This window comes from Coregonus clupeaformis, chromosome 17 (genome assembly GCF_020615455.1).
Source record: "Coregonus clupeaformis isolate EN_2021a chromosome 17, ASM2061545v1, whole genome shotgun sequence".
In the NCBI taxonomy this organism is placed as follows: Eukaryota; Metazoa; Chordata; class Actinopteri; order Salmoniformes; family Salmonidae; genus Coregonus; species Coregonus clupeaformis.
The window spans coordinates 14416167-14426166 of NC_059208.1; the positions used below are offsets into that span (position 1 = coordinate 14416167).

The following is a 10000-nucleotide window of genomic DNA, read 5'->3' on the forward strand; positions in this document are numbered from 1 at the left end:
TTCCAGAGTCTCTGTGGGGGATGTTAATCATGAGTTCCAGAGTCTCTGTGGGGGATGTTAATCATGACATGGCCTGATGGAGTTCCAGAGTCTCTGTAGGGGATGTTAATCATGAGTTCCAGAGTCTCTGTGGGGGATGTTAATCATGACATGTCCTGATGGAGTTCCAGAGTCTCTGTGGGGGATGTTAATCATGACATGGTCTGATGGAGTTCCAGAGTCTCTGTAGGGGATGTTAATCATGAGTTCCAGAGTCTCTGTGGGGGATGTTAATCATGACATGTGCTGATGGAGTTCCAGAGTCTCTGTGGGGGATGTTAATCATGACATGGCCTGATGGAGTTCCAGAGTCTCTGTGGGGGATGTTAATCATGACATGGCCTGATGGAGTTCCAGAGTCTCTGTGGGGGATGTTAATCATGACATGGCCTGATGGAGTTCCAGAGTCTCTGTGGGGGATGTTAATCATGACATGTCCTGATGGAGTTCCAGAGTCTCTGTGGGGGATGTTAATCATGACATGGCCTGATGGAGTTCCAGAGTCTCTGTGGGGGATGTTAATCATGACATGTCCTGATGGAGTTCCAGAGTCTCTGTGGGGGATGTTAATCATGAGATGTCCTGATGGAGTTCCAGAGTCTCTGTGGGGGATGTTAATCATGACATGGCCTGATGGAGTTCCAGAGTCTCTGTGGGGGATGTTAATCATGACATGGCCTGATGGAGTTCCAGAGTCTCTGTGGGGGATGTTAATCATGACATGGCCTGATGAAGTTCCAGAGTCTCTGTGGGGGATGTTAATCATGACATGGCCTGATGGAGTTCCAGAGTCTCTGTGGGGGATGTTAATCATGACATGTCCTGATGGAGTTCCAGAGTCTCTGTGGGGGATGTTAATCATGACATGTCCTGATGGAGTTCCAGAGTCTCTGTGGGGGATGTTAATCATGACATGGCCTGATGGAGTTCCAGAGTCTCTGTGGGGGATGTTAATCATGACATGGCCTGATGGAGTTCCAGAGTCTCTGTGGGGGATGTTAATCATGACATGGCCTGATGAAGTTCCAGAGTCTCTGTGGGGGATGTTAATCATGACATGGCCTGATGGAGTTCCAGAGTCTCTGTGGGGGATGTTAATCATGACATGGCCTGATGGAGTTCCAGAGTTCAGATCTGATCCAGCTCCAGGTGTAAGGAGCTGAACTAGGCTAAAAGGCCATGGTCTGCCCCCTGGTCCAATAACCTTCAGGAGACCTGTAATCACCACTAAGAAGGGTCACATCACATCTCTACCACACCACTGGAGTCAGGCAGGCAGGCAACTAGCAACACCATTTTTTTACAGGACATGGAAAAAGCTTGAGCGAAAGTAAGCATTCTTGCTATAAGAGTCATAAATGAGACTGAGCTGCAGTTTAAGGAGAGAACAATATGGTGGAATCAGCCAGCCACACAGTCAGTCAGTCAGTCATTCAATCAGTCAGTCATTCATCCTGCCAGTCAAACAGCCATCCAGCTAATCAGCCAGTCAATTATTCGGCCTGCAAGTCAGCCAGCCAGTCAGCCAGCCAGTCAGTCAGCCAGCCAGTCAGCGAGCCAGCCAGTCAACCAGCCATCCATCCATCCAGCCATCCAGCCAGCCAGTCAGTCAGCCAGCCAGCCAGCCAGCCAGCCAGCCAGCCAGCCAGCCAGCCAGCCAGTCAACCAGCCAGCCAGTCAGCCAGTCAGCCAGCCAGCCAGCCAGTCAGGCCCACCTCCACAGTGAGCTCCAAGCAGACAGTGTCTGGTCATGTTCCTCTCCTTTACTCTGCTCTGCTCAAACTGACAACATTGTTCCTGTGACCCAACAGGTCACCTTGCATGGTAACAGTGGACACCTCATCCTGGGGCGGCAGGTAGCCAAGCGGTTAGAGAGTGGGGACAGTAACCCAAAGGTTGCTTGTTCAAATCCCTGAGCCGGCAAGGTATAACAATCTGCCGTTCTGCCCTTGAGCAAGGCAGTTAACCCCTCACAACAACTGCTCCCCGGGCACCGATGACGTGGATGTCGATTAAGGCAGCCCACGGCACCTCTGATTCAGAGGGGTTAAATGTGGAAAACCCATTTCGGTTGAATGCATTCAGTTGTACTCAATTTCCCAATCCTCTTTTTATTGAAAACACTGGGCTTTGGAGAGTGCTTCTCAAACACACTAAAAGTTCAAGAGCACGCAATTCCAAAACAGGTAAATGACCAATCACTTGAACCTTTTCCAAACATATCCAACCCCTGTTCAGATCCAGGTGGAGTTAACACATCCAACCCCTGTTCAGATCCAGGTGGAGTTAACACATCCAACCCCTGTTCAGATCCAGGTAGAGTTAACACATCCAACCCCTGTTCAGATCCAGGTAGAGTTAACACATCCAACCCCTGTTCAGATCCAGGAGGAGTTAACACATCCAACCCCTGTTCAGATCCAGGTGGAGTTAACACATCCAACCCCTGTTCAGATCCAGGTGGAGTTAACACATCCAACCCCTGTTCAGATCCAGGAGGAGTTAACACCTCCAACCCCTGTTCAGATCCAGGAGGAGTTAACACATCCAACCCCTGTTCAGATCCAGGTGGAGTTAACACATCCAACCCCTGTTCAGATCCAGGAGGAGTTAACACATCCAACCCCTGTTCAGATCCAGGTGGAGTTAACACATCCAACCCCTGTTCAGATCCAGGAGGAGTTAACACCTCCAACCCCTGTTCAGATCCAGGTGGAGTTAACACATCCAACCCCTGTTCAGATCCAGGAGGAGTTAACACCTCCAACCCCTGTTCAGATCCAGGAGGAGTTAACACATTCAACCCCTGTTCAGATCCAGGAGGAGTTAACACGTGGACCACCACACCCCTCTGAGCAGTCATGCAACACTAGTGTGTTCCAGAGAGCTTCTCCATAACTCCTCCAACCTCAACACAACAGACCCCACGTCAGAGAGCTTCTCATGAACCAGTCCAACACAACAGACCCCACGTCAGAGAGCTTCTCATGAACCAGTCCAACCTCAACACAACAGACCCCACGTCAGAGAGCTTCTCATGAACCAGTCCAACCTCAACACAACAGACCCCACGTCAGAGAGCTTCTCATGAACCAGTCCAACCTCAACACAACAGACCCCACGTCAGAGAGCTTCTCATGAACCAGTCCAACACAACAGACCCCACGTCAGAGAGCTTCTCATGAACCAGTCCAACCTCAACACAACAGACCCCACGTCAGAGAGCTTCTCATGAACCAGTCCAACCTCAACACAACAGACCCCACGTCAGAGAGCTTCTCATGAACCAGTCCAACCTCAACACAACAGACCCCACGTCAGAGAGCTTCTCATGAACCAGTCCAACCTCAACACAACAGACCCCACGTCAGAGAGCTTCTCATGAACCAGTCCAACCTCAACACAACAGACCCCACGTCAGAGAGCTTCTCATGAACCAGTCCAACCTCAACACAACAGACCCCACGTCAGAGAGCTTCTCATGAACCAGTCCAACCTCAACACAACAGACCCCACGTCAGAGAGCTTCTCATGAACCAGTCCAACCTCAACACAACAGACCCCACGTCAGAGCTTCTCATGAACCAGTCCAACCTCAACACAACAGACCCCACGTCAGAGAGCTTCTCATGAACCAGTCCAACACAACAGACCCCACGTCAGAGAGCTTCTCATGAACCAGTCCAACCTCAACACAACAGACCCCACGTCAGAGAGCTTCTCATGAACCAGTCCAACCTCAACACAACAGACCCCACGTCAGAGAGCTTCTCATGAACCAGTCCAACCTCAACACAACAGACCCCACGTCAGAGCTTCTCATGAACCAGTCCAACCTCAACACAACAGACCCCACGTCAGAGAGCTTCTCATGAACCAGTCCAACCTCAACACAACAGACCCCACGTCAGAGAGCTTCTCATGAACCAGTCCAACCTCAACACAACAGACCCCACGTCAGAGAGCTTCTCATGAACCAGTCCAACCTCAACACAACAGACCCCACGTCAGAGAGCTTCTCATGAACCAGTCCAACCTCAACACAACAGACCCCACGTCAGAGAGCTTCTCATGAACCAGTCCAACCTCAACACAACAGACCCCACGTCAGTGAAGCAGGGTGACAGTTAAACGAGACTGGCAGTAAAAAGCTGAGAGTTTAACAGCCAAAAACACGTTCTGTTGTTGCTATTGAAAACTGATGAGAAAGTTTACACCATTAAACCTGGTGGACAGAGACAGTTTTTCAGTCGCATGGGACAGCTGTGGGCAGAGTTCAAATCCATTCCCACTTTATAGAGGAATGCTATCTGAGGCTCCTTCAACGGGACACCCAGATATCTAAACTTCCAGACATCTTTAAGATGCCATGCTAAGCCGTCTTTTGATGGTATCAGTTAACAGAGAGTATTCATAAGGCTACACGATACAGGCATCAAAATAGCTCGAACTCACCCCCATGATCCTCTATCCTCCTCTTCTGTCAATCAACGGCTTTATGTGGACAAATATTACTGCTGTGGTATGTTGATAGTCAACAGAACCTGCTTGTTAAAGGGTTAAAGTGACAGTTCCTCTGTCAGCAGACGTCCCAGCAGACACCAGAGTATCCATTTCTATAATCCTGTCACATATTACATTACCCCTCCTGCTCCCTGTACACATCAGGCCTTGTTACGTCTGTATATATGGTGCTCTCTATGTCACACAGATCTACAATAGACGTGACACACTGGAGACAGTAATATACACTGAGAGAAATACTAATCACATACATGGAATTGGATCCTTGCCATGCAGAAGTTGAGGCGACATTATGGGCAGTAAAGTTTACATTATAAAACAGACAATAATCAGATCAAGGAACACCTACGGTACAAACCCTGTTTCCTGCATGGGCCATCAGATCCCGCTACATCTGCTGAGAACAGAAACCTGATCTGTCTATAACTAGCTATGGATCTATCTTCTCTTCTTTCCCAGGGGCTAAATACGGGCTGGATCATTCAAACAGGAACAGAAAAAGCCCTCCTCCCTTGTGATTCCCTAAGTGCACATTTGGTGTTCTGTGAGAAAGTGGAGTGTGTAAATACTACTGTGCTTTACTGTGGCTAACCCCTAAAGCCACTTCCCCGGGGAGAGGAGAGGGAGAGAAGGGAGGAAAGCTGGGTTTGGGGCTGGGGGGTAGGCCTGCCTGGGGAAAGTTGGGGTTGGGGGGGGGGGGGGGTACAGCGCCCCCTGCTCTGTGTAACCAGTCTGCCCTGCCTGGGCCATGCCTGGCCTTTGGGCCCTTGTCTCTGATTGTGTGGTGGTGGAGCATTCCTCCCTCCCTCCCTCCCTCCACAGCCTGTATAAAGCTGGGTCTCTGCTGGTCTCCACAGCCTGTATAAAGCTGGGTCTCTGCTGGTCTCCACAGCCTGTATAAAGCTGGGTCTCTGCTGGTCTCCACAGCCTGTATAAAGCTGGGTCTCTGCTGGTCTCCACAGCCTGTATAAAGCTGGGTCTCTGCTGGTCTCCACAGCCTGTATAAAGCTGTCTCTCTACTGGTCTCCACAGCCTGTATAAAGCTGGGTCTCTGCTGGTCTCCACAGCCTGTATAAAGCTGGGTCTCTGCTGGTCTCCACAGCCTGTATAAAGCTGTGTCTCTGCTGGTCTCCACAGCCTGTATAAAGCTGGGTCTCTGCTGGTCTCCACAGCCTGTATAAAGCTGGGTCTCTGCTGGTCTCCACAGCCTGTATAAAGCTGTGTCTCTGCTGGTCTCCACAGCCTGTATAAAGCTGGGTCTCTGCTGGTCTCCACAGCCTGTATAAAGCTGTGTCTCTGCTGGTCTCCACAGCCTGTATAAAGCTGGGTCTCTGCTGGTCTCCACAGCCTGTATAAAGCTGGGTCTCTGCTGGTCTCCACAGCCTGTATAAAGCTGTGTCTCTGCTGGTCTCCACAGCCTGTATAAAGCTGTGTCTCTGCTGGTCTCCACAGCCTGTATAAAGCTGGATCTCTACTCAGGAGGGACAAAATCCCTCCTGAGATGTGTGCAAACCTGGTGGCCAACTACAAGAAACGTCTGACCTCTGTGATTGCCAACAAGTACTAAGTCATGTTTTGCAGAGGGGTCAAATACTTATTTCCCTCATTAAAATGCAAATCAATTTATAACATTTTTGACATGCGTTCTTCTGGATTCTGTTGTTGTTATTCTGTCTCTCATTGTTCAAATAAACCTACCATTAAAATGATAGATTGATCATTTCTTTGTCAGTGGGCAAACGTACAAAATCAGCAGGGGATCAAATACTTTTTTCCCTCAGTGTACAAGCTTTACTTTGTCTGAAACCAAAAGGGAAACAGAGGGCAGGAATGTTCCTTGGGAGCATGTTCACAGCTTCCTCTGAAGTGGGCCAAATATTTCAATAGAATTCCTGGTGTATCAGGTTTGGTCTTCAGCCTCCCTCTACACCACTACAACGCTCTCCTATCCTCCTCCTCTTCCTACACACATGTTGTTCGTTCTAGTTAGAATTGCGGCGGTCTTTCAGAGTGCCAACACTCTGTTCCTATAAGGGTTACAAGCCTGCTGCTGTCTCCTGGTCAAGACAATCAGGGAATCAGGAGACATAATGAACAAAGCCTGAACAACATCAGATGTACTGTCTGTCTGTCTGTCTGTCTGTCTGTCTGTCTGTCTGTCTGTCTGTGTGACTGTCAATGTCTGACTGTCAGACTGTGTGACTGTCAATGTCGGACTGTCTGAATGTATGTCTGACTGTCTGTCTGACTGTCAATGTCAGACTGTCTGAATGTATGTCTGACTGTCTGTCTGACTGTCAATGTCAGACTGTCTGAATGTATGTCTGACTGTCTGTCTGAATGTGTGACTGTCAATGTCTGTCTGTCTGTCTGTCTGTCAATATATGTCTGTCTGTCTGACTGTCAATGTCTGTCTGTCTGTCTGTCTGTCTGTCTGTCTGTCTGTCTGTCTGTCTGTCTGTCTGTCTGTCAATGTCTGTCTGTCTGAGTGTGTGACTGTCAATGTCTGTCTGTCTGTCTGTCAATATATGTCTGTCTGTCTGACTGTCAATGTCTGTCTGTCTGTCTGTCTGTCTGTCTGTCTGTCTGTCTGTCTGTCTGTCTGTCTGTCAATGTCTGTCTGTCTGAGTGTGTGACTGTCAATGTCTGTCTGTCTGTCTGTCTGTCTGTCTGTCTGTCTGTGTGACTGTCTGTCTGTCTGTCTGTGGCTGTTGCCCTCACATTGATCTGCTGCTGGCACTGGGTCCAGTATGGACACAGATCAGTCACAGCTGAGGCCACTCACTGCAACTCAGTGTCCAGAAATCCTCTGCTGGAGCTGTTAGAAGGTGACCTTTAGATGGAGCTTTATTTATGAGGGAAGTAACCATCTCAAATAGGGAACATTCACATAACAGTGACTTCTACAGTATTATTTCATCATGAGGGGTCAGGCCTATCACATCTTAAACCATGATGAGTCAATGCTGCCCGTGCTGGGAGTCAACTACGCAACTGAACAAATAAAAGCAACCACTCCAGTCATGTCATTTAGACGACATATCTAGTAAACTAAAGATCTGTATCAAACCATTCCAGATCACACAGGTAGAAACCCAGCAGCTGGATCTAGACAAATAACTCTAATTTTCTGAGGAGAGAGGTTGACCTCATCAGAACACATAACTCTCCTGAGTCTCCTGGGTCCTTTATATGAGTCAGCACAGTCATGGCTGAGGCAGGGAGGGAGGCCAGGAGAGAGAGGGAGAAGGAGAGGAAGAGAGAGAGAGAGAGAGAGACAAAGAGAGAGACAGAGAGACAGAGAGAGACAGAGAGAGACAGAGAGACAGACAGCGAGAGAGACAGAGAGAAAGAGACAGAGACAGAGAGACAGAGAGAGAGAGAGAGAGAGAGAGACAGAGAGAGAGAGACAGAGACAGCGAGAGAGAGAGACAGAGAGAGAGAGAGAGAGACAGAGAGAGAGAGACATAGAGAGACAGAGAGAGAGAGAGGAGGAGCGAGAGAGAGAGAGAGAGAGAGAGAGAGAGAGAGAGAGAGAGAGAGAGAGAGAGAGAGAGACCAGGGCCAGATGAGGTCTTGGCAGGTGTCATCACTCCAGTTTTACCATGTTTTCACAATTTGCCCTTCACACAGCCTTCTGGCTACCAGACCAGAGCAGATCAGGCCAGAGCACACCAGGTCAGACCAGAGCAGGGCTGATGAGGAACAGGGAGAGACCAGGGAGGGAGGTGCTGAGTCCGATCCAGGTCACTGGATATTTGCTTAGCTGATCCAACGATGGGGACGCAGCTAGCTTTTAGCACGTCTTAACAAGCTTGTAGGGAGCTGGGTTTAATGGCTGAGATGGAGCAATGCTAGGATCTGGAACTGGACACTGAACCCCCTTTATGACCAGTCACACATTCAGGCCTGTCTGTTAACACTGTATAAGTCACCAACATCACATACCATTTCACTGCTGTTTCTATGGCAGTCGCCCATTTCATTTATCAGTTATGTGTTGGTCCAGGGTGTCTCACCTGTTGCAAGTCCTACAGCGCAGTATGCAGTGTATGTACAGTGTTCTGGCTGATGTTGATGAACGTTAGGGTTAGGATTAGGGTGAATGAGTATCTAACAGTAGTCTCACCTGTTGCCAGCTCTGTAGGGCTGTATCCAGGGTATGTACAGTGTACTGGCTGATGCTGATGTAGACAGGGTCTATGAAGACGTTCCCGTCCAGGAGGATGTTGTTGGAGCAGCGCGTGGCCGCAGCCTGGCCCTGCAGTATGAACGGCTGCAGCAGGCAGAGCCAAGTCAGGTTCCGGTACTCCAGCAGTCTGCAGTCCAGCTCAGTGGAGAACTGGAGCTCCTGGCACAGCCGGGAAGAACTACCCTTACCGCTACCACCACTCCACTGGCGAAGGAACACCCGCGGCTCTTGCGCCCTGATGACCAGGTACTCCTGCTCCTGAGGCAGCTTCCTGTCTGGCAGGAAGGGGCGGAGTCGACGTGACGGCACTGGAGAGGGAATAGCCAGACAGACAGACAGACAGACAGACAGACAGAGGAGATGTGAGTGAATCAAAATATACAACTAAAGAGATGTTCCAGTACAGTTACACTGCATCAGTTGTATGATGTTCCAGTACAGTTACACTGCATCAGTTGTATGATGTTCCAGTAGTTACACTGCATCAGTTGTATGATGTTCCAGTACAGTTGATCAGTTGTATGATGTTCCTAGAGAACGCCTTGAGATGAAACATGAGAAAATAGCAAAAAAAAGCCCAATTGTGATTTTCTTCTGGAAAGTTCCACTTTGTGTGACAGTGTTACAGTACCTGTGCCCAGCTGCTCCAGGTGGTGGCAGAGGTGCAGCTGTATCTGTGCCAGGGTGAGAGAGACGCCCAGGGAGGGCACGGACCAGGGGGCGAAGCAGGAGTCGACCCGGGTACAGGCTGCCAGCGCCGTGGGGGACACCAGCTGGTCACAGGGCAGAAGCTGGGACCCCGAGGAACCCTGCTGAGAACCTGACTCACTGTCAGAACTGTAAAGACATACATAAATAAATATTAAAAGATTGACAGTATTTAAAGCTGACTCACTGTCACAACAGGGAGGGAGAGGAGAAAGAACAATGATCAACACTTCCAGTATTTTGTTAGTGTATATTTTCTACCTCCGGGTCTGATCTAGGGAGGGAGGAGAACAACACTTCTTTGAATATAGTCAGTACTGTCTAGAACACTATCCTGACCTACCCAGAGACAGCAGATAAACATAGAAAGACCTAGTAAGAAATAAAGAACCTTTAAGGTGAGGTGCCCAATCAGAAAGATACATGGAAGTCTCAATGGCAGTGGAAGGTTCGGCCGATATTTTCTATTTTATGTCGTACCACCACTGACCGTGACATCTACACAAACATTCTACTCCATTCTGCTGACAAGATCAC

The 10000-nt window shown here is 49.1% G+C and overlaps 1 protein-coding gene across 1 annotated transcript in view; it reads right to left on the reverse strand.

Annotated features, from left to right (window-relative positions):
• LOC121585310 (vacuolar protein sorting-associated protein 13B-like) overlaps positions 1 to 10000 on the reverse strand; it is a 719687-nt gene that overhangs the window by 103978 nt on the left and 605709 nt on the right. The window contains exons 42-43 of the mRNA XM_045226113.1: positions 9387 to 9592; positions 8693 to 9063 (exon numbers count right to left, since the gene is read on the reverse strand). Of these exons, the coding sequence (XP_045082048.1) occupies positions 8693 to 9063; positions 9387 to 9592 (577 nt within the window). The remainder of the gene's footprint in view (positions 1 to 8692; positions 9064 to 9386; positions 9593 to 10000) is intronic.